This window comes from Argiope bruennichi, chromosome 9 (genome assembly GCF_947563725.1).
Source record: "Argiope bruennichi chromosome 9, qqArgBrue1.1, whole genome shotgun sequence".
Lineage (NCBI taxonomy): Eukaryota > Metazoa > Arthropoda > Arachnida > Araneae > Araneidae > Argiope > Argiope bruennichi.
Window position 1 is genome coordinate 103139130 of NC_079159.1, and position 26673 is coordinate 103165802.

Here is a 26673-nt window from a genome sequence, read left to right on the forward strand (position 1 = left end):
TTCATTTCTTGAACAGGGAATGCAAATCAGTAATAATCACTAGAGAAATACTTCACTCCCTGGAAGCCGAAGATCTGGACAAGCTGCTGGGGAGTGACTCGGAATTAGTTTTCACGAGGGTGACTTCTCATCAGAAATTCATGATAGTGGATGCCTTGCAGAGGCGCGGGGAGACGGTCGCTCTCGTTGGAGAAGGAATAAGTGAAGCTGCGTCCATCAAGAAAGCGGATATAGGTAAGAAGATTAGCAATAGGCAGCTCTCAGCAGCTGAAAATAATTCGCTTCTTTAACAACTACCAGATATGTCATAATTAGAGTGGTTCATTAGTTCAGTAGTATTACGCTATGTAGTGGTGATTTCTAGATTGGAATGTACATTGAATGGGCTGATAGATGTAAGGATGTGTCTGGCGTGTGAGAGCTGTGTAAGTAAAAACTCGTTTCTAATAGAAAGGACAAAATAAATAACGCTGCATCATGGATTTCAAACAGGTTCAGGAAACAGTCAACCCATTTTTGTTTGTAGAAATGTTTATAGAGTCGTCATTCACAATCAAGGGATTATTTATCCCGAAGCGCAGTTTCATAATGGCGAAATTATTTTGATCCTATTCACATGAGCATTGATGGCATGCCACGAACAGATCAATTGCTCTTAGTCATTAGTGTAACATTCTCTCCGCACTGAAAAACTTCTTAGCATTATTTTCATATGGTGGAACTGATAAATTCCATTAATGACGGTCCATCTAAAACCTTTTATTTTGCTCTGAGTCTATATAAAAAAATCTATTATTAGACGTTGTCTATTTACATTTCATTCAACAACGCAACATTGCAAATCAGGGTAATCCTAAATTACGCGTCCATTTGCCATAAAAATCTTTAAATTCTAGTAGCTGAAATTATGACTAGAACCATAATACCATTTTCATTTGGACGTATCATATACGAAAACTTATTATTAGTTGCTTTCCTTTACTTAAAAAATCTTAAGGTGAGTGCTTTGATGCATAGTAAACACAGTAATCTTAGTAATCCACCCTTTCTTATAGTCGAGGCGAATTTAAATGTTAAACAAGACTCTGCCTCCGGTTTTTAGTGATCTTGTCACAACATAAGCAATAGGATTTTGTAATATTAATTACATTAAATATCTTTTAATATGATTTGGTACATTTTTGTTAATACAGAGTGATTTATATTGAAGGCGACAAAAAGAATCGCATAATACAAAATCATACTCAGTTTTCTTTATTATACTATCAAACACGAAAGGCTGAATACTTCGTCCTTAGACTCGAAAGTCGGGAGAAAGGATCCTCTCGAGAGAAGGACTGCCATGACCTTCGAGGGGCTTAGTGCCTAATTCTGTGCATTATTCCATCTACAAAAAATGTATAGAGGGGTGGAAGAAAGGAGAATAGAAAATAAGGTGTTAGATTGTGTAAGTAAACGAGGGGGAAACACTCCTCTGACTGATTTTAATCATGAATAAACCTAATACTGTTTATAAAAATACTTGCGGCAAAAAATAAAGTAAATAGAACAGTGACATTTACAAGTTCATCTGCAAATTATGGAAATAATTCCATGAAACTGGAAATATGCCCAAGAGACACGACTAAAGATATACCAGATCAACAGGTGCTAGAGCATAGCGGTATTTAATAAATTAATGAAATGTTACAGAGCATGCTTTTGCATATCGCAGTAACAGTTAAAGTGAATGTACAATACCAAACGCTATATATCCGAGGACATTGATTTATACATGATAAATGTCCTCTTATCACGTCTTCTTATGGCTCTTTTCAAGCACTGGTGTCATAATGACCTGTCGATGCGAATTCGGATTCGGGAGAGTTCTAGTTTTAAAACCCAATTCCATAAAAATAATAATAATAATAAAAATAGAAAAAACACTGTGCAGGTATATCTGATGCACATTAAGTCCATAGAGACCAAATAGAATGGAATTTAATGTTGAGGAAGTAGGGTAATAGATCATGAGTCATCTATCTCTTAAGAGCATAGTCCAGAATAATGGATCCATTCCAAAATAGCTTTAGTGCTACAACAAAATTATAACTGAATTTAAGTGAACTAAAATTAGCTTCCACCATTGCTCTTGAAGGAACAAGGATGGATAATGTATTCAAATGAATCGAGATTCAGCTAACAAAGTGATAGTCATCATCACTTCTTAAGGAATACAATTTATTTGTTGAAGTGCTATGCATGTAAAAAGAGAAAGCATATAGTAAATTGCTTCATGGAGGGACTTTGAATGGTATATCGTAATAAGACGAGATTTTTTTTATTTTTATGAGGGGAATTTTCAAAAGTTAAATTTTTAACTAGCATCTTCAAAAAGGAAAATTTGCGTTGATTACTTTAGAATCAAAAATGTTGACAAATGGATTGTTTAAGGAAATCTCGTTACTGAATTCCCGAAAAGCATGTCTGTGACCATCCGCCTATTTTGCATATTTTAAAAATTCTTAAAATAATGATATTAATAAATAAACATTTTGACTTTTTTCTTTTGAATAATATGCTCCCATATTACATACTGTTTTTTAGGTATAGCTCTGGCTAACTTTGGAAGGGATACGGTAGTTGAATCGGCTGACATGGTACTTCTGGACAACAACTTGTCCGGTATTTTGAAAGGCATTGAATTGGGTAAGTACTGAGTTGAAAGTAAACGCTCAAACTTGCAGACATTTTAATTCACCTCTAATCAGATCAAAGAGGCCAGATCGTAAATAAAGTTCAAACAATTTACTATCCACTTTCTTTTTCACTAGATAATGCATATAGTTTCTTTGAAGGAAACATTTACCAGAAATAGATTGCTTAAAACTACATTTTTTAAAAACTTTTTTATCATTTGATAGAGAAATTTGCAATGCACACTGAACACTGTTCAGTTTTTAATCTACGTCTAAATCTCTGTAAGGTAATAAAAAGGTCATTAAATAAGGCAATTAAAACTTCAATATATAGAGTATTAAGGGAGATAAACATATAAACAAGTCAAAATTAAAATGGAAAATATGATCGAATATGGGCTAAAGGGGTATTTTTCTTAGCTCTAGTCATTTTTAGTTCTGCAGGGAGAATATGCAGCAGTTTTTTTAATGCTGAGATGCCGCCCTTATTGCAAAAATCGCCATAGCTGCTAACAATGTCAATTGAATTTTCTAAAGAGCTAACGATTTATGCGATACCCCTGATAAGAATTAATGATAGTAATTTGAGCAGTTGTCATGAAAATAGATGTGTTCATTTACAATCTAAATTATATCCAAACAAAGAGTTTTCACACATCATTGCCATTTTGTTTCTACATCTTCGTTTCATCTTCCAGTTCAGTCGGTCAGTATTTCCTATCATATATTCTTATGGAATTCTAGCTTATTAACTCTTGTCTTTTTATGCTCTGAATTTTAAAGTAACACGTATAGTTTTCAATTAAAAATTAATGACGAAACTACTCGTCGATCTGTATATAACAGGGTATTACTTATTTTTCGATATTTTAATTTCCTTCGCAACTGCCCATTTTTTCCCTTTCCTCCAAGGAAGAATTAGAGACCTCGCTTGTTCAAATAAAAAGCAGGGATCACGGATTTCAACGCAATAGAAATGGTTCAGACAATTGTTTTATAGGAACAGATAGCGAGTTGCTCGTTCTGGCCTTCCTCAATCTGTTCTAGTCACTGCTTGAGTTAACTATCATAGCCGCTTTTAATTTGAAAAATTGTTATCGAAATATTTATTTAATTGATAGTGATTGATAACGAAATCCCCTTTTTGACATCAAATTTTATTCTTAATTAGAAATTGTAAAAAGGCCCTTAAATTAAAATACTGTTCAAAATTAGTTGAGAAAGTGTATGATACTTCCTACTGAGCGAAATCTGACATTGTTATAATCTACATTTATTATTCATGATTTGTTAGTTCCGTGGGTAAGATGACGTAAGATACCGTTTATTAATTTTGAAGTCCTGAGTTCAAATCTCGAGGCAAATAAGAAGCAATATTTTTGCAAATGGATTTGAAAAAATAATCAAATAATCTGTACGGTAGTTATAATTAATTGTGAAAATATTTGTAGTCCTGGGAACTAATCTGTACACTACTGGGAAATTATGTAGTACAAGAATGCATTTACCATTATAACAAAAATTTAATATTTTACATTTTTTCAATATTATAAAACAATAATTCACAATAGTTTTTACCAATTTTTACATTATTCTAGGATATACTGTCTATGTAGGAACTAAGAGTTTTAGGTCAAGGATTTAGATCTATAATAACCTAATATTCCCAAAAACTAGATAACTAAGTATCATCTGGTGAAAATAAAGATTTAAGGATGGAGTATAGGACGTTCTATATAGAACTACCTCCCACATTACACAATTCATAGTTTATATTCTTATTAACATAATATATGCTTTTAGTAATGTGACCAAATATAGCTATCTAGGATTAAGCACACTGTACCTTATGGCAAATCTTGGGAACTAAAGATTTTATCGCAAAATTGCAACAGATAATAAAAAAGATTCATTACAAAAATATAGAGCACTAATTCTGTATAAAAAGGATATTCTGCACATACCAAAAAAAAAACTAGAAAATTTAAAGCTTAAGCTTTTTTATATAATCAGTTTGAGCACACATTATTGCAACGACTGATCCATAACATTGAAAAACATTATTTTATATTAAAATACTTCATAATATCTTGCTGTTTAAAACTCTCAAATTTAATAGTTAATTTTTTTCTTTCTTGAAATGTCCCATTGCTTCGTAGTAAAGTTGTGATAGTGATCGAAAACACAGTGATATACATTTTTTAAAGCGTGAGATCATTTTATATTTCATCTTTGGTGCTCTATATTTTCACAAATATTATTCTTTTCCCATATGTCTTATTTGTTAGTATTTGCCGTAATCTTTTGGATAAAACTTTTAATTTTCGTTCAGTAGGATTTGACTCAAATGATGACGCATAGACATTGTATTTACAAACTCATCTCTTGCAAAATGTCCTTTGAAACTAAACATTAGTACCCTGAGATTTGACAGCTTCCATACTAACAGAAAGGAATAATCAAATTTAGATTCAAAACCAACTAGTCTTCCGTACGCTGCAGGGAATTTGAAATGCATCACTGAAGGAGCTCTTATTCTTAATGCCACTAAAGCAATTCTATGCGTTTTCAGAGTATCAGGCTTGAATAACTTCCCCTTGAGGATTGATCATGACAACATGTGGAAACTAAAGCCGTTTGATATGGTTCTTATGTTTACAAATTTGAATGATAATAATGTCTAATACGGAAATCAGAGAAACTAATACATATAGTAATTTGCTGTAATATAATCGAGAACATTCGATTTGTGATTACATCAAAAGTTTTCTTTCAAGTCGTTTTGTTAATAAAATTCAGTTTGTTTGAAATGTGACGTTCTTTGTAATGTCGATTAGATTAACTATTTCTTCTAGGTCGCCTCTCGTACACCAACATCAAAAAGTCGCTGCTTTTAGCCATGTCTGCCCATGTTCCAGAGATGCTCCCGTTCTTTCTGAATATCGTTGCTGAACTTCCGATGCCACTGATGGCAAAGGCATTTCTTTGTCTCAACATAGGCATTGATATTGTAAGTTAATCACTTCATTCGTTAATAATTTTTTATAAAACATTGATGAGCCTCGATTGTCGCATAATATTATCCCTTTTGGGAATGGCTGATTGAAACTCGATATGCTTCGAACCGATATTCTCTGTTCATATCATATGTTTTCTGTTGCCAGTTTTCGATTTAACAATTTAATTGATATCTTTATTGTTTTTATTGAATTAAAATCCGGGACAACTGAAGCTCATAGAATGGACAATACAAGAGTGGTCGCATCTCGGGTAATAGGAGTGTTTTCATGCACCTTATAGCTTTAGGATGGAGAATATGAAATTTCATAGACAAATGATCAATACTGTCAAGAGAATCGTCGGAACCGTTTAGCACAACTTAAAAATAAACTAGAACTATCGAACGATTTTTTAGTTCGATGTAACTAATGACTAAAGAAAACAAAAAATTTGACCACGATTTAAAAGATCTAAAATTCGTGCTTTCGAAGAATATTCTGAAATATTTCTCCAGAATTTTAAAGAAAGATTTATGATCGTCGTGATTATGAGAAAACAATACACAAAAATCGTAATTAAAATGGCAGCTCTTAGGTTATTCTCTTGTACCTGAGATTCGAATTATAAACAAACCGATAAATTCATCAACGCTCTCACGGTTGAATCGCTGAGATTGCTGATAAAGTTTCATTCTGTGGAAATATTTCATGAAATAAAATCAAGCTATGATCAAATATATCAATTACTTTAAATACATTGTGATAATATCCATGATAATTAAAATGAAAACAGCGATACTTCGCAGTGGAGCTAAAATTGGTTAATTCTGATGTGGTTGCAAATTGTAAAAATTTAATGTAAAAAATATCAGGCTTGGTAAAGAATTTTGATATTAACCTATTTACAAACAAAAACATAATAAACATAAAAAGCACGGAAACCTAATAATTTTTAAAATATTGAACAATCCACGAGTCATCGATATCAAGCAATGCACTTCTGCGATTGATTTAAAATTAGATTTCTCTTGTGACTTTATCGCTAGTACATGCGGAACATTAACAGAATATCATAATTCTTGAAGCACAATGAGAAAAGTCTCTTATTAAACATAAGTGAGTGCCATTTATCGCTGTTTTAATTAATGTCTCATTTAAAACCTTTCGACGGGGTCATTCATCAAAATTTATGATACGAGATATTATCATCATGCTTGTTTAACAGCAGCATACTGGGTCGTAAAGAAAATCGTTTTGAAGGACCTCAACAAATAATAAAAAAGCTCCTAATTCTCCTGTTTCACAGCGTGCGACCAGTTCCAGCCAGTTTAAATGCGCAAATGATTGACGTCAAGACTTAATTATTATTCGCAAGAATAGGTCAGAGTGAACTCGATTTGGAATATTTTTTCGAGGAGTTGGCTCGGATTCTAGGAAGTCCGAGGTGAATGATGCGTCTGAATTGCTTGGGGTTATTCTTTTATTTCTTCAGATCGATAAAAAAAAGTTATAATCCGTTGAAGATACTGAAAACGTGTTTGAAACAAATTCAGATTTTTACTCAAATGGCTAGATTCTCTTTGAATTCAGGTTCATTTAAAAGAGACGATGTAAAAGTTATGTGAATTAAACAAAAACTGTAATAAAATTTTCAGAAGGAATGGAAAAAAATATATATAGTTTTAACTATTACAAGAAAGGATGTATTAAAAAGGAAGCAGACTGTTTCATTATTTTTGCTTCATATTGTTCCATCTGTACAGATTATAACATATGCTTGAAATTAAATTATTCTATTTTTGATTTTAGAACATTTTAATCATAATTATTTACCTGTGGTCGAAGGCTTAGGTAATTCTAGATGGTATGTCGAATATGTAAAGAATGTCGAGAATTTAAATCATTTGCTCTCAGGATGTGTGCGTGTGCGTGTGTGTTGTTGTTGGTGGTGGTGCTCTACGGGTCAGATCGTTTGACCTGTAGCTACTAATTTTTGCACATGTCCATCTCGAAGAAATTTTTTTAATTTTATTTAATTAAAAAATGAGTCTAAATTTGGTGTTTATCAGTGATAACTTCCGCAAATATTATTATATGAAAAGGAATTTTACAGCCTTTCAAAATGTTAAAAAAAAAAATCTTTTTAATCATACCAATTTAAGAGTAGTACAAATGTTTGCTAAATTATATATCTATTCATAATGTTGGCTAAATTATCATGTCATTTAAGGTAATATAAAAAAGGTTTATCATTTACTTAGGAACGTTTTTTTAGATATATAAAATAAAAGAAGATGTATTCTCGCTATCGCTTTACTTTAGAAAGACACTACCAACCCCTCCATTTCCATCCCGACCATTTAAAAATCCTATCTCTTTCGAAATATAATCTCATTCCTTTAATGAAATTTTTACATGTACCATATTTTACATCAACATTTGAAGAAAAAAGTGGCAAATATCGCTTTAATTTCAAATGCATCTCAAAATGGTAGTATGTCATAAAATCAGATTAATGACCAATGATTGATATAATATTTGTTTCAGTGGATAATGCTGTTCAAAAATTTAAGTAGAATAACGTTCAATTCATAGGCTGCGGGAGGATAATAATTCTTACGCTTGAAAAGACGAAATGCATAGATTTTATCTTAATTTTACTTCCATATTTGTGGCCGAGAATTTAAAGGAATGATGATTTTATCACTTTTGTCCCATTCTCATCGGCCCTGCGCGATAAAACGTGCTTTAGGATCATAAACAAGATGAATGTTTCGGAAATTGTATCTCCAATTCACGATCCTGCGGACCTGCATCTCAGTTACCAAGGACCCATCAATATGCCATTCGTGGTTGTGCCTAAAAACCGATGTAGAACAATTTCTATGAAATTCAATAACTTTTGATTAGAATACAGAACTTTGTTAGATGTATAAAGGATTATTGATCCATAAAACCAAATACTGTTCAAATATATGAGTGATTTCGTTTTACATTCTAATCATATATTCATTCATTCAGCATGCAGAAGAGCCAGCTTAATCCTTTGGTTTTAAAACAGAGATTTATGAAAATTTCTCTAAGCTCCATATATTACATAATTACTTTCCCTCTAACTAATAATCTCAGTTATCCATGACATTAGTTAAATGAACCTGTCTCTTCCAAACACACCTGCGCAGATTTAAGAGGATGAACCCGAATTGGAGGAAGATTTACGTACTCTACAGACACACCGAATGGCGAAAAATGCACCCAGTATATAATTGACCCAGTTTCTCCACCCCTGGCAAGCGGGATAAATTTTTATGGGCCAAGAAACACTCGCGGAATTTTCATTAAACAGGAAGAAGCAATTAAGGCGACAGATAAAAACTGCGATATATGCTTTTTATAGCTCCTCTGGGGAGAGAAATTTTTCAAAAATGTGCTCGCTCTAAGAATATGCGCATTGCAAAGTCCACGTTATTGGAAAATATGGTTTTAAATTAATAAAAAGTTGGACAGTCATCTTTATTATTTTTCATAAAAGCAATTGTGGAAATGATGCATGTATATGTATTGGCATCTCTTAATCTAATTTAAATCCTAATTAATGTTCTAAATTTCATCTTAATTTAGCCCTGTATTAACTTCATTCTAAAGTGCTCTCTTATTTCCTGATCCAATTCCCACTTTTTTATTTAATTAATTCTTCAAGCTCTCTAGAAAACTGCTGAATTTGGCATGTTCTCATGATCTGAGCAAAGGGATAAAAATATTTAATGCTTAGAACATTCTTTTAAAGGTACTTAAAGTTCCCTTTCCTAAGTCTAAAAGTTTCAAAGAAATCCTTATCAAAGTCTCATTGTAAAATCACTGAAGGGAAAAATTTCTGTCTCTTTCGCACTTGTGTCGTGATATAGTCTGATGCATCTTTTATGATCTCTTAATCTTTGTACTAAATTATGCCTCCCGTGGTGAAATAAAGCGAAATTAAAATTCCAAAAGTTTCTTCGATTCGGCCACGCATTTGCTAAAATATGTTTTACATATATATATTTTGAAAATGAATGCATCAATTCTACATTTATTTCATTTTTGCTTAAATTGCAACCAAACAACAAGTGAACCAATTATTAAATGCATAATGAAACTTCTTAATATTTGTGGTGTGCGAAAGTTTCCAGAAGGGATCCCATTTGAGATGTCGTTCTCTTCATATTCTCAGAATATAAATCGCGAATCAGATTCGCCCCCCCCCCAAAAAAAAATTCATGGTTTTTTTGTTTTTTTTTCAAAACAGAAGATTATTCAAACTAAATTGACATACTTACATCCTAAAACGTGTTGGATTTTTTTATTTATTTTGCAAATGCAACAACTAAACAGAAAGAATAATTTTACTACTCATTTCAAATTTGTCTGTATCAGATGAATTACATTAATAAATTTCATTCTCAATTAAATGTTTCGTCTTATTAACATGTCTTATTATCAATAGCTTATTGTTAGCTATACTTTATATATACAGTGGCTCAAAAAATTAAGAGTACACCTTACTTTTACTTGATAAATCCGACTTTCAATATAAATAACACATTACCGGGTAGTGCAAACATGTTTTAATTTTTACCCATAACAAATGGTTTAATTTAGAGTAAAAATAACGAAAACTCAACGAAAAACTTCTAAACAGAAAAATTTCAGAAGCATTTTAAATAAACATACGCAGAATTTTGCCTCAAAAAATTAAGAATACACCAATGAAATTCTTGTAATATATCGCATAGAAACTACTACGAATCGGTACTACGCCGTTTAGAGGCCATTATAAAAGCCAAAAGACATGCAACTAAATACTGACACGTTCTTTCTATGCGAGATATTACAAGAATTTCATTGGTGTATTCTCAATTTTTTTGAGGCAAAATTCTGTGTATGTTTATTTAAAATGCTTCTGAAATTTTTCTGTTTAGAAGTTTTTCGTTGAGTTTTCGTTATTTTTACTCTAAATTAAACCATTTGTTATGTGTAAAAATAAAAACATGTTTGCACTACCCGGTAATGTGTTATTTATATTGAAAGTTGGATTTATCAAGTAAAAGTAAGGTGTACTCTCAATTATTTGAGCCACTGTATATAACTTTATCTATGTTAGCTATACTTTAATGGTAAAGTATTTTTAAATAAAAAATTGCTAATTGCTATTAATACTTTTGCCTACAAAACAAAACAAATCTTTCGTTAATTAAAATCTCCAAAAATTGTTTTGGAGCTGCATGAAATGTCGCAATGATAACTCTGAACCGACGGGGGCCGAAAAATGCATATCGTTTCTCCATGTCCAACTAAGTGAAAGTTCAAAAGAAGAAAGAAAAAAATTAATAATTCATCCCTTGATAGATTTAACAGTAATTGCCATGCAATTAAAAGGTGACACTATTAATCATTAATACATAAACTATATCTACAAAGCATATTAGATAAGAATTTACTTCATAAATATCGTATATTTTCCTCAAACATCAAAATTTATTGATAGTATCATTTTATAAATAAATTATTCGTTTTCTAATTGATTAATTCTTTTATTTCAAACAGGACTTTAGTTGGACACATGAATATATACTTTATTTTATATTGCAAAATATATGAGGAATACTATATACTTTCTTTAACTTGGATATAAACAGTGAGGGATATAGCGACAAAGGCCGTTATTCTATAGAAGCGAAAAAATTACAGTTAATGGATATCAAAATACTTGAGGGCTTCAATAAAGTTGCTTAGATGATGTTTGCTTGAGAGAGCTTGAGGCAAAAGAAGTGTTCGGCTGTTCCATGTTGAGTTTTTTCCAGAGCGCTTCTCTGTAGATTGAATATTTTGAATATTTTAACAAAATGTGGGAAATGTCATTGTCTTCGTTACATTGAATGCACAGGGGATTATCTAAGAGATTGAATCTGTGAAGAAGACTTGGAGTAATGATCATTTTACAAATCACCCACACAATAAGTTTATCTTAAACCTTATTTCTAGTCTAGTTAGTGATTGTGCTGATGTCTTAGAAATCGCCGATCAAAGCTAGATATTTTTATATACCTTCTTTTATAATACCTTCTCTTAAAATAATGATTTAAGATATTTATTTTCTCTGATCTTTAACTTTTTAATAGCGAATTAATCGATGTAACGAGTCCTTAAACACAAGAAGTTGATAAAAAATTAATTTTTTTCCAACGGTTTCCAGCCATTATTTTTCTTGATTCCTTACTTTGGAGTTGTATAAAAGACAGATTCTTCTCCATTTAATCCGCCATCTTGAAACATTGAAGACTCGTGTAGCAGATACTAAACAGCAGAACGAAAACAGGACAGTAAAGTAGTACCACAAGTAGTAGTAAAGTAAACAGTACCACAAGTAGGTACACGGAGACGCAAGTTGAAAGTAACTGTGGTAATTATTAATGTCATATTTCAGATTCCATTGTGACATTAACAATTTGCAAAATCAAATATATGTCTAGATATAAAAATTATCGTGCAGTAAATTTTTATAGAGACGAAAAAACTTAGTGCTCATGGTGCATATTTGTTCCTGCTCTTTTCAGTTTCCAGCAATATGTATCGGTTTCGAGAAAGAAGAAGATAACATCATGTTGAGAGAACCCAGACGTCGAAAAGACGACAGACTGTTCAGCTTCAGGTGAGGACATCTTCAATTCGCCGACGTTGAGAAAAGACGATTTGTGGATTTGCACATTCTCGAAAATGTAATAAAAAGAGATTTAGGCTCCTTTTCCTTTCTCGATTTTTCAGTAGGATTTCTATGTTTTTTCTCTTGGGAAAAAAAATCTTCAGCAGCACTAAATATCTTTTGGAATAAAGTGAAAATGTAGTAAAATTATGGAATTCCAAAATAGTAAGCTACCAACGCTTTACCCAAATTAATGAACGCTTATATACGAAAAGCTAAGAAAACGAAAATTTAAGATCTATCTCTTTATATACCCATTCAACACATACCCATTCTTTACAGAGTTATAGAGGCTCACTGTGTTCAGGAATATGCTGTGGTAAAAATAACGTTAATTTATCTTAGAAGTGATAAATTAAACATCGCTCTTACATATTTTCAATGACTGCTTCAGCTGAGGACATTGTTTTTCTGCATGTATGTTTGTTTAAGAAGTGCAGAGAAACTTCTTACAGTCTCCATGAGATCAATATCTATGAGTTGAAGTTTCTAAGTAAAACTAAACCTACCTATAAGGATATGAAATAAATTTTCGTATATATTTTTCAAGAATATATAAAAATCGACGTTCATTGTAGTTGTAAATTAGAAAAGTAAAATAGGGTTCTTTAATAATCAAATTAGTAAGCTACAACTCACAATACTAATGCTCTATCCTACGAACCATACTCATCTCTATTTTCCACAGAAAAAAATATTCACTTAAGGTAGGTGACTAACTTAAAAAAGCGATTTTTTTTTTTTTTTGCGAAATTATGATTTTTTTTTTTAATTTTATATTTTTAATGTTTGAACAAGTTTCTGTATAAAATTGTTAAATTTTGTTTCTAAGTCTATTTTTTTGGGAAGTTAACTGATTTTCATGTTTATATTTACTTACATTTTCATGCAATTTTACATCTTTAAAAGTTATTTTCTCAAATTCTAATATTTGATAACAGTATATTTGATAACAGTACGAAAAACCTCATAAATTAAAATCTAATGCATGTTTTTGTTCAAAATTGGTATAAAATTTTCCAATACGTTCTGCAGTTCCTGAACTTGAGAATAAATAATTTATTTATTTAGAAGTAATTTATAGTATTTCATTGCTTCCCAATGATTAAAAAAAAATTGAAATTTCGTATTATTTACCAGTCAAACCCCAATATTTAAAGAATGGATAGAAATGGAACGTATTTTTTAGTTCAAGGACTAGAAAACGTTGTTCTTAAACTATCTGCAAAATTTTAAACAAATGTTTTGGTAAATCTCTAAACTAGAAGAATTTTGCTTTGCACCTATTTTTAGCCACATAAAAAAAAAATTCCAATTAAATAAAAAACTTTTTCCTCTTAACTGATTTATTTTGGATTCATAAATGTTTTTACAATCTTTTTTATGCAAATATTAAAAAATATAGCTATTTTCGAACCTTTTTCAAAAACTTCAGCACGGAGGTAGACACATACCTTAAGAAAAAACAAATATTAGCAATCATAGACACTTTATTTACTTGTATTCTTAGCCTATATATGCCAAGCAAAAAATCGCATTGGTTTGGAAAGACATCCTCTCTAATGATCTCCTTGAGATAACTGACCTCTTCATCGTAATGAGAAGCATTTATACTACCTCTCTCCATTTCCACTCTATCTTATATCCATTTTTCGTATAGATTCCTTCTAGGAAATACTTATGGCCAACCCGTATAGGTACCTGGAAATAAATGTATATATACATGCAAAAAAACCACACTCGTCGGAGGTTAATCGGTATCGCATCGTGCTTAGAAGATCGTGATTAATAAAGTTAAGCAAAGCAAGACTCATTTAAGATACTTCAGTGTGAGTTGAGTTAGAAAAAATAATTCGAGAAACAGATAACAAATGAAGTACATTTTTTACTCCCTTGTAAACGAAGTACACAAAAATATATAGTTTATATATTATAAATAAAATATTATACATTATAAATAAATTTAAACTAAAATATATACTTTTATATATTGCAATATATATTTCACTTCTATATTGTTATTCGAGACAAAATTCGAACTCGGCATTGTGACGAATCTTTCTGTTTCAGACCTCCTCTAGTTTAATAAACACATTTTTGGTATTATGTCTGTCTGTCTCTCCGTTTGTGAAACTGTTAACTCAAAAACGAACTATATGAGTATACGTGAAATCAATAACTACAAAGTTTGTTAAGCTAGAAAGATAAAAATCTGGTAAACAGATTTAGCGCCTAAACTGTAAACTCTTATCCAATTTTGAACCAAATCTGTCGAAGAGTTGCCCGTCTTTCAGTTTACGCTTTCATTTGCAATAACTCATAAACACGATGGCTTAAATAATGAAATTCGGTGAACAATCCTGGGACTATGAATGCTGCTCCTGTCAAAAATTGATTTCAATCAGTTTGAAAAGAATATGTCCAAAATACCGATTCGTATGATAGATTAAGAAATATGCTAGATTTACGATAGATTCAGAAATAGAGCTAGATAGATTCAGAAAAATGCTAGATCTATATTTTGCAATTACTGTTCACAAATGATATACAAGACATTCGTGGGCATATCTAAGTTCCACAATTTTATATGTATTAAATGATATGTATTGAATTTTGAATTAAATTTATATCTACAATATTATCTACAAAATACACCTTTTTGTTGCTTCACACTATAACTAAACAGAAAATACATCGCGTTATAAGAGTTTGCGAAAAATTGAAGGAGAGAGTAGTAAGTATTTTTATCTTAATTTTATAAAGCTTCTTTTCCTAATGTCATCATGTTTACTTAGAATCCTGTTCGTGTCCTACATGCAGTATGGTATTTGGCAAACGATGGCTGGTTACATGAATAATTTCCTGATCATCGCCGAAGACGGCTTCACTCCGGACATGGTGTTCGGAATTAAAACGGTGTGGGACTCCAAAGCCATCAACGATTTGAAAGACCACTACAATCAAGAATGGGTATGTATGAATACAAGCTGTACATGACTCATTTGTCTAACATTTAAATCATTACAAGAAGTTATGTTGTAAAGATTAGAAAATGCTAGATTGCTATCATTTTTAAAGCAGCTTGTAACCTATATTAGCTATACAGCGAACATTGTAGAGATATTCCTGAGTTGTTTGAAGCACAAACATCTGTCCCCTTACAAAAAACATATTCAGATGTTTCTTCAAAATATTTTAAAGTGTTGTTCGTTTCAGGATCCCGAGACTAACACTTTGCTAAGCACTACACGATTGCCCTTTGCTAAGAGATTATATGCAGGAAGATAAGCAGTTATTACGCCTCCTAATCTGTTAATATCCTATTTCTTCTTTGGTTGAATGCAAACAGCTCCTCGTCCCATCCTTGATGAAATAAACGCTTCCTGACGCGTGCGCAAAACCGCGCAGAGTTTCAGAATCCCAGAATGAACAGTCAGCGACGGAGAAAAGTGAAGCACCAAGGGAAGCGGATGTTTGTTACCATCACAAATAACGGAAGAGATATCAGGTGACACCGAGTGGAACTGGTTCTTTTCTTGTACCAATCAATCATATATATTTCACGCCAGACAAATCTGCCCACTACGTGAACGTAGATATTAATCCGTTTGGAAGTGCTCAGGCACGAAAATGTTGAATGAAATAAACCTACCCATTTTACATCATCCCACATCATTCTTAATGGGCGTTGCGAGCTCATAGAGGAAACGTATTTGGAAGGAGGAGGGGTATGGGATGCGCAACTCTCTCGCAAATGTGAAACTAAGGATTCTATACACTGTACGTTAGATAGACATTTTCTGAAGATATCAAAGAAGATAGAGGGAAAAGTAGAGAATAACATTTCCAGAAAATCTAAGTGGATTCATTTTCTTTGCTTGGAATATTCCCAAATGTTATCTGTCTTATAGAAATATTCCGAGGCTGAAAGATCGATACTGTTTCGATCCGAAAAAATGAACTCTGGATGTGTATCGCCGCCGCATTGAATCAATTATGAATACGGTAAAAGTCGATCATTGAGCAGTGATGACTATTATATGGATGAAAACTTTGAATATAATTTTTGTGAATATAGATAAGACTACTTGTATGATAAATCAATAAAAAAGTTTGATATCTACAATTAATCTCTGCCATAAAGATTAGTATCTGCTATGGATCTATGTTCTTTTATTCGAAAATAATTGGTCTTAAAGTCAATGAAACTGTGAATCCTGCTCAAAGCTCTGGCTTATGTACGTTATTTAGTTAGAAGAATTTTTTTCCAAAAACTCGTCTAACTTATTTGTATGTATTTAGTCAGAACATTTTTTATTCGCTTTTTTATATAAATTTCGATCTTTTTTTCGGTCTTAAATGCTCACCAAAAATCACAAAACTTTTAACGTTCATTGGCCTTATTTTCAAATTCTAGGAAAACAGTGAAGCAATAAGATAAATAGTCTTACAATCTGACTAGGCCTTAAGAGGATGTATTGTGTATGTCTTTATATGCCCATTCTCACCAGTACAATGTAAAAACTTCTCACGGCAATCTGGAAAGCAAAGGTACTCCTTTACATTTAAGTTACTATCTGGCAAGATAAATTGTTGATGTTACAAAAAGTCAAAATTTGGCTTGAAAATCAAGTTTCAGCCCCTAACTTCTAGGATATTGCAATTATCGAAAAACTTTTAAAACAAAAGTTGTTTGTCTTAATGAGGCGCTAATTTGCTAATTAGATTTATTTTTCTATCTTCAATATTAAGAAAGTTGTAGCGAAATGAAAATTCCAACCCCTTCCCCCACCACCACCATTTCCACCTCCTTTTGAGCTAGACGGCATTGACGAACTCGTCCGAGATTTTTACGGATTTAACAACATATTTCAATCAAACCTGTTAAAGTCCAAACAAAATTACTCTAGTTTTCCTGTTCACAAGATAACATGGGCAAAGCATAATACAAATATATAAATTTTTGAACGAATGGTGGTTTTGGGTTCAGGGGCCATGATCGATGAAGAACTGAAGAAATTTTCCCAAATTCTTGTCATGAGAATCATTGCAATAGGTAGTCTTCCTATAGGAATCTACCTAAAAACTAAGGCGATATTTTAAGCATAAAAAAACCATGAAAGATTTCTACATATCTGAGAATTCTTGTTTAAAATACCATGAGAAGGCAAGAACATATATTTAAAGTATCATGCTAACAAAATTAATTCTGATCTAACTGAAAGGAAATGCTAATGATGTATGCAATCCTTTCCATTCTTACTTTCTTAAGAATCTTCTTATTTGTCTAAGAATGGAAAAAGAAATGAAGATAGAAAATGGATTGTACAGATTTTTGCAGATAAATGATTTCACAAATAGATGAGAAAAAATGGTGAATGCTATGCAAAATTGTATCTGCAAATACTTATATTTCGTTGGAGAAACGACTGGTTTTTTTACATGGGTCATTTGCAATTGTATATCTTTCTGAGATTTGAGTAAACTTCAGTCTTAAATAACAAAGAAAAACAAAAAAAGAACAGTCAAATAACCGCAACCACTAGCTTGATTTCACCACTTTTTTTATAAGAATAGCTCATGACCTTTAATTATGTTATCAATTCTCGCCTGTCATCAATCAGTAATACGATGTTTAAGAGAAATCGCGAAACAACTATTTCACTAACATGAGGGCGATTCATTAGTTTAGAAGTAAGCAGTGTTGATAAAAAAAAATTTAGATTAAAATTTAAAGAAAAACTATTTTATTCATTTGTAATCGAAAATTTTCATTTCAAACTCATTTTTGAAATTTTGCGCTCCGTTTGATTTGTCAGAGCTAGAGTAATTGGCATGTAGTCCCAATCCCAAGTTGGCAGATATCTATGCAATTTTTAACGAAATCTATTTAAAGGAAATGTATTTATCTATCTTCTTATCCGTTTTCAAGTAAACACTGGCTCAAAACCGCAAAGAGCTAGACGTGTTCATAATTTTATCATCAAACGTGTAGATGTGTATTATTTTGGACGTGCTCCCGCTTGTTTACCAATTTGATATGCCTTTTGTGATTACAAATGCGGTTCTATATTAAATTTTAGAAGAAAACATTCGAATTCATATGTGGCTTTCATCCTTATACTTCGAAGCACAAAACTCTAAGCAGTGAATCACAATACTGTTACAGAAATTAAAAGTCCCGCTAAAAGTCTACAACAGATTCTCCTGTAGTGGATGTATGGTGTAACACAATCAACAGGCCTCAATAGCAAATAGCCACGTTTATTGACACGAAGGCACAGACTACAAAACACAGCCGAGATGTACACAAGCAATACACAGCACCATACTTAGAACATACAGCAATCCGTAAGTAATAATCGGTATTAAACAACAACTACAGCACACAAAGCGGCCAGACAGAACTCAGGGGGGAGAAATCTACGTAGCTATTCACTAAGATCTCACCCGACGCTTGCTATAATCCGCTGTCACCTCTCTTAAGCTATACCCAACTGCCAACTCACTACTATACGACTGGCTATTCCACACACGACTCAATGCTGCTTCAATACCTGTCTCCAAAACTCAGCACATGACACCAATTCTCAATACACTAATTGCTCGAGTCCCACTCAATGCGTGCATCGATGGACCGATCCAACTAATTCGTCGTTGACTCAATAGATGACATACTTCGGCTTCTCTAGCCGGCCTTTTATAGCTTCCGGGGCCGGACGCAGAAGGTTCTAGTACAATAAAGCATAACTATACTCCTATTGGTCCTATCACCAAAATTCTTGGTACATTCTAGTATCATCCATTTTGTCTCCAAAATCGCCAAGTTTGTCGCCAAGCCCGAGTATCATTGATCCGGCATCCAATTTTCTCTCCCCATTCTCAACCCTCCTCCCTTCTATGATACGTTCAGGAGGAGAAGTCTCTAATAAAGAGAATTATAAAAGAAGGTGTTATAGAGTATAAATATACAAAAACGTTTAAAGGAGATCACTCTTCCTGTTTATTTTTTAACATTTTTCAGATATGACTTTAAGGTGATGTGGTACCTTCAAAATAAGACGTTTCTTTTTTTAATTTTCATCTTGTCAATCTGTAATTTAGCACGTACCATAAAACACCACAAAAGATAACACATTAAATTTAATTTTAATGTCTTTGCTTATATCTGTATAAGCATAATTATAATACTTAATACCAATTAATAGATCAGCGCTCTAAAATTATTAGAAAGCAATCGAAAATTTTCTATCAATTTCATTATTTTCAAGCAAAAGTTGACATTACATTTTGTGCTCCAGAAGGGAACTTCTAAATAAATATATATAATAGCGCAAAAGTATTAATTTGTAGGAAATATATCCAATATTTAATTTTAAAGGAAATATACAACTTTAATTTCAAGATAAATGTATGTCACCATCTTTTCTACATAATTTTTTATGTAGTTATATGAAAATTCAGGGAATCTGAAAAAAAATGAAATACCTGGAGCAACATAAAGTTTGAAATTTTTTTCTTGTTTTAAGATAAAAGCCTTAATAATAAATCAATTCTCGCAAATGTTTCAGTTAATGAAATGTTAAAGTTGACCCCTTAATTTAGCTGCAAGTCACAAAAATGCTAAAATATGACAAAAATAATAAAAGTTGATTAATCCATATCCATTTAAACTCTAAATATCATTATATTGTTAAAAAAATATTTTTAGAATAATAAAATATGAAAAAAATAAATTGGTTGGCGTATTATAAAAAAATGGATTTGGCATATTGTAAGTGGATAGTGGATTTTGAAAAAAAAATGACAAAGATATGAAATACTATTTTTATAATTTTATCACCAAAATATACTCCTATATTCAATTAAGCATTCTAAAGAACATTGTTCTGAACGGCATTCTAATTATACTCTGAAAGAACTTCTAATTAGATTTAATATATTTCAAATGTTCCAAACGTCTTAATTTTTGAGAAAATTTTATAAAATTGATAACGCCTAGTTTGGTTAAACATTTAAAAAAAATGGTGAATGCATTTTATGTTTCGATTTCATTAAGGAAGTTAAAAATTCTAGTTCAACAAAACCCAAAATTCTTGTGAAAATTCAATGTGCGTCCATTACTAAAAATTAACTTTTAATTGGAATTCCAAAATATACCTAATTTTGCATTAAATAAATCTATATAAGAAAGTAAGGCAAATAGAAAAAATTTAAAAATGGAATGGGAAAATGGTGACATGAAATATTTTGAAATTTTTTAAAAATTACATTTTTTTTTTAATTTTTAAAAAAAGCATATTTTTAAAAAGGCTTTTTAAAGGCATTTTACACATTTATATTTTAATAAATATGCATAAAAAATGCATTATTCGAAGTGAATAACTCACAAAAAGGTTTTATAGATCCCTTCCCTTAATTTTGAATGCTAGTATCTCCACCAAAATTTATCAAAATATATATTTTTTTTTATATATTTAGCTGCTTGTGTCCCCTAAATTAAATGTAAATGTTTAATGTAAAAATTCAAAAATCGGTTTTTCTTCTATCAAAAATTTAGTAGGGAAACCTCCGAGTAGCCTTCAATGAATTGTTTTTCTTTGAAGAAACATCCATAGCTTTCAAATCTCCGAAAGCGATCATCACTCAAAATGACATTCGGAATTTCAATTATTTCAAATTGAAAGTGGAATGATTTTTTTGAGAAGACGATCTGCCATTTCAAAAAAACATTCATAAAAGAAAATGGATTTTTGATTGATCTCCGAAAGCTTTTAAATGTAGAAAGCGCATTTCACTCGCTATAATAGTGAAAGTCTTATTTTAGTATGAGAAACGAACAGAAGTTATGAACATTAAAAAAATCCACTTAGTCTGCTCTACAAAACTGCGAGAGTAAATAATTTGCCTATGACATGACACGAAAAAATCACTAAAATAATTTGTTTTCTATGTGTGACAGCAATGTAACGGGTTGCTAGTAGAGTTGAGAAAAGGAAATGCATCCATTAGTTTTCAACAAAACAGTTGGTTTTGATATAAAGAAGAAGGAAGCAGTATTTCAGTATTTTGCAAATTCATTACAGTGTTAAATACACAATTATGTTATTACTACTTTGTGTGATACTGAGATCGATTATTGATATTTCTTAAAAAACAAAAATGAACATTTTGTTAAAGCAAAGCCATGTTTAAAAAATTATGATAATAAATAATAAATTGAATAGATAGCTCAGCATTTTTAATACTTTTAAAACGAATTGTTTTAACGAGCCGATAAAGAGTTAAAAAGATTTAAACGGGAATATACAGAGTTAATTCAATAGTTTTAAGGGTCGCCTCAGTTTCGGAACCGGAAGGTTTCAGGTTCCACCGAGGGGCCGTCGTGTAAGCGGGTCTGGTGCCCGTTAAATCAATCGTATCCAAACATCCTCCCGCTGATGTGGTGCGGAAGTTTGGAGAGGTGGGTACTAAGACAGGTATCACCACCCTCGTTATCTAATCGCGGTTTCCGGCGTCCTGGCATAGGGGTAGCGCATCTTCCCCGTGATCTGGGCGTCCCGGGTTCGAATGCCGGTTCGGGCATTGCTGTTCTTCATCTTTGTTCTATCTATGAGGTGTGTGAATGCCCCCCCCGCCTGTAAAAGGGGTTGTGCAAGCGAATGTGTGAGTTTCATCTTCATTTGAGCTAGAAGTCAGACTTCTTCCCTCGGGTGTTCAGTGGTCTTTACCTTCAGAAGCTACTGCATCCCTTTTCCGTGGTAACACGACATCGTCATCATCTGACCGCGGTTTAAAATTACGTGGTCCATCCTAAATTAGTCCTAAAGTTGCTTTAAAAACAGGGCGTTAATATAACTGAACTAAACAAAGTAATCAATAATTTTTAAATCAGAGTTAATTTAATAGTTCTGTGGAAGGTTTTTGAAAGAAGAATCTTTTATGTACATAAGCCAGTCAAAAATTTAGTTACTGTCTTTGTTAAAAAGTTTCGCTAAAAGACTATTTTAATAAAACTTTGTGGCAATACCTCAAACATTTATCTGTACAATCTGATATAGTGGCATTCACTCGCCAATTTTAGTTTGTCTTGTAATCAGTTGAAACATGTCTCAGTGTTTGCAAATGACGCTCAAATTGGAAATTCGGGCAATAAAGTGTAACTGTCTGAATTTTGTCAATAGTTGTATGAAGTTTATGATGAAAATGCAATGTCATGCCGAAAAGTTGCGAAATGGTGTAACATGTTTGGGCATAGACGTACAGATGTTGAAAACACCTGTACACCTGTTGAAAATGGAAACCGACAATTGCGACAAATTCTGAGATCGTTGTTCGCATGCTTGACGTTGGACGGGATTTCTTTGCAGAAAGCATTAAAAGCTTGTATTGAAGGCATTGAAAACATATTGATTGAATTGATAAATATTGATATATATACAACATATTATTACTGATAATATTGACTGAATATATTGTAATATTTAAATAATAGAGTTTATTGTATCGAAAAGTAGATTTTGTATGAAACTTTAAGACAAAAATATTGTCAATTTATGTTGTTATTATCATAGTTATTTTAAGCAGTACTACCAACTTGACTTGTGGCTGATCCTCTTATATAAGTTTTAAAAAACCAAATTATAATTAGCCTTGTTTTTCTTTTTCTTATTCAAAATGAAAAAAATTTTAATATTGTTGATGAAATTTATAGTTAATTAAACATCCATTCGAAAAAAATACAAAGCACAAATACTTTTCGATAATTTTATAAGAAAAATTTATATTTAACAGTTTTATTTTTATATGTACACTATTACTACGTATTTTGTGTTGGGAATATTGCCTTACTGATTTTTACTTATTTTTTAACTTTCTTTAAACAGACATATTATCATCGGAAGAAATTGGAGTACTTGGGCCAGACCGCCTTCTTTAGCACAGTTGTTGTAATGCAACTCTTCAATGCAGTCATGTGCAAAACTCTGAAGAATTCTATTTTCCAACAAGGCATGCGGTACGTTTGAAATTATCTGGTAATTACTATGCCGATGCTCATTTTATACATTCAATAATTAAAACGCGATTCATGGAATGATTGCACTGGAACGCAAACGAGATACCCATCTGGTTGGGTTATTTTTCCCCAGATTAATTATTTATTCCTGTAAAAATATGTACTCATTTATGAGAAATTAAATAAAATTCTTTCTTCGTATATTTATTTTCTTATTTTTTTAATTTCATGTATCCAATAGTAAGGTTCTTTCCCTATTCTTTACCTATTACCTACCATTACCTATTTATTTTCTTATTTTTTAATTTTATATATCCAATAATAAGGCTCTTTAGCTATAAACCACCGCAATAAAAAAATGAAATTTAGTTATGTGTCTCTCAAGTAGATGTTTCTTGTGTTGTTTCTTATGGCACTTGCCATGGACAAGCCCGCTGTTACGAAGACAGCGATTTAAGACGGTGGGGGAGTGTCTCTTGTTTTTTTAGTAGCTCCAACTGGGGCCAAGAGTACGACTTTGCTACTCACGCATCACTCATTCGCTTGCACAACCCATTTTTACACGAGGGCACATTCACACTTCTCACAGATAGAACAACGGAAGAACAACCATACTCAAAACGGGACTCGAACCCGGGACGCCCAGATCACGGAGAAGACGCGCTACCCCTATGCCAGGACGCCGGCATGTATTTCTTGTATTCTGCATTGCAAGCAAATGCAATAATAAATCAGAACCAAGCCTATAAAACTGTTCACTAATGCTAAAAGATTACTAATTTTCTATTGCTATGTTTATTTATGATTTTAACCAGTATTAGCTAAAGATAGGTATTTCCCCATTTTCCACTAATATTAAAATTTTAATTTTCTGATATCGGTTTCGCAATATAAATATATTTTGTCTTTCTTCTACTAATCCACAACTATAAATGAGACTTCGGCCTATCATAATAGGGAAAATGTGAATATTTGGTAAATAGGAAAATGGGAAATGTTCCCACAGGGATTAAGAATTACAAGATAAACCCCATAACGAGGGCGCCAACAGTTTCAATTATCAATAATAGAATTGCTGATCAGATACTTCTAGGACCATCAGTGCTGCCAGAAGTCCTATAGCTTCAGATCTTTATATTCCAAGTGTCTCCCTCGCAACAGAATCTAATAAAGAAATTCGAAATGAAGAAATTAATAACCACATTCATTGTAGAGATTCTGTTATTTTTCATTCGCATTAATAATATTTGCCCAGCGTTTAATTAGGAAAAAAGAGCTGTCAACGTATAACAAGAAAAATAAAATGTGCTCTAGAATTTCGGAATTCAAGCAAAACTGATAAAAATATAATTACACACTTATATGAACACCTATACTGCTGTAATAGTATCAGTTGTCATTATTGCGAAAATTGCAGACTTTTTTTTTATTTGGAAACAAATATTTGTAAGAGATATTTTCATCAATTTTATATTGCAAAGAAATTTATATTATTTTAAAAAGTGTCGTTTTAAATTAAATAGCATACTGTCATTTATCCTTGGTCTTCCACAGTCGAATTATTGTTTCAAAAACTCAGCCATAAAATGCTTTTTTAAAATATAGAAAATAAAATAATTGATCATTCTATTTATTTATTTTGTGAAAAAAAATTAAGTCAAGAAACTTGTAAATATAGAAATCTGTTTGTTAAGTCAAAAATTTATCAGTAATGTATGTATCAGTATCTATAGTAGATTGTATATACAAATTGTACAAATTGTTCAAAAGCATTTTTGTATTGATTTATCAATCAAATTCAGAATTATGCGCATCTGCTGAGCCTTCAAACTCTGCGGATTATCGGAAATATAATGTATTTCGCTTTATTTATGTAATAAAAGGAGAAAAGCATTCATTTAACTATTGATAGCAAGTTTTAACTAACGACGGGAAAGACTGCGCTAAAAGTTTTCTGATAAACAACATTTGCTCTTTTTGATGTCTTAGAATCATTAGAGACTAAAAATAAAAACTTCAGCGAATTTGTCGTTACACCGAATCTATTTATACTGCAGATATTTAAAAAATAGTTAAACTCCGAACAAGTTTCGATTTTTCTTTTTCAAAATAAACAAACTAATCTTACGATAAGCAATAATCTACAGTTAGGGATTGCAATACCGGACCAAAAGTTCAATACCGGTATTCGGTATTTTTTAAATCTTAATACCGGGATACCGGTTTTAATACCGGTATTAGAAATTTTAGAAAAAGAAAGAAAACATAATAAAAGAAAGAAACACCTGTGCACAGGTGTTTCTTTCTTTTATTTGCCAGTTTTGTTAGAGAATGTAAATATCACAAAAAATAATTTGTAACTTATAAATTATAACAGTACATAATCACAAAAAAGTAAAGAAACATCTTATTTATTTAAATCACAAAAAAGTGTAAATATCACTATTCAGTCTGGGGTACTATTACAACTTTTTGAAATGTGATCTTAAAAAACATAATGCACCAATTGTACTGTCATTAAGCCTGAAAAGTAATTTTGTGTAAAAATTACCTGCTGTCGAAAACGCTCTTTCGGCATCTACGCTAGTTGGTGGTACTGTTAGCAATGCGCGATGTACTTTTTCCAAGTATTTACCTCTAAATCCCTCATCTTCAAATAAATCCATATCTCGTCGGATGGTTTTGGATATAGCTGATTTCTGTATTTTATTTTGGTTCGTTGAAATTTTTTTATTTATCGCTAATTCTAATTTTTGTTCAAGAGACAATTCCTTTTCACTATCGACAGTAGTGACATCATAATCTTCGATAATTAAACTGAATTCTTCTGAATTTGGATAGGGTTGTGGGTAAAAAATTTTAAGAAAATTTACTCTAAACTTAATCAGATTTGAATTGGTTATTTTCTTTTCTTCTTTTTCATTTTCACTTTTAAAATCCTTATAATTATGTAAAGAATACCGAATACCGAAATAGAAAAGACATTTTCTATTTCGGTATGCCTTTCTTCCGTGCGATTTTTCATTGTAATATATAATTCTTCAGATAGTGATGTGTGCTGTTCTTTCAGTAACTGCAACATGAAATTTATTGCTGCATTAGCTGTTAATAAATTAGAATCTCTCCGACATAATGCCTCAATAGTCAGTTTTATTGGAAGTAGAGCTGATATAGTTCTGAATATTAAGTTGAATTCACTATCTGAAAAATTAATTTACAGGTTTAAGTCGATCATTGCTT

At 31.5% G+C, this 26673-nt stretch overlaps 1 protein-coding gene across 1 annotated transcript in view; it reads left to right on the forward strand.

The window, feature by feature from the left end:
- Nucleotides 1–26673, forward strand: part of LOC129985037 (sodium/potassium-transporting ATPase subunit alpha-2-like) — a 217597-nt gene that overhangs the window by 183547 nt on the left and 7377 nt on the right. The window contains exons 29-34 of the mRNA XM_056094964.1: nucleotides 17–234; nucleotides 2587–2688; nucleotides 5534–5688; nucleotides 12271–12365; nucleotides 15212–15386; nucleotides 23303–23433. Coding sequence (XP_055950939.1) covers nucleotides 17–234; nucleotides 2587–2688; nucleotides 5534–5688; nucleotides 12271–12365; nucleotides 15212–15386; nucleotides 23303–23433 — 876 coding nt within the window. The remainder of the gene's footprint in view (nucleotides 1–16; nucleotides 235–2586; nucleotides 2689–5533; nucleotides 5689–12270; nucleotides 12366–15211; nucleotides 15387–23302; nucleotides 23434–26673) is intronic.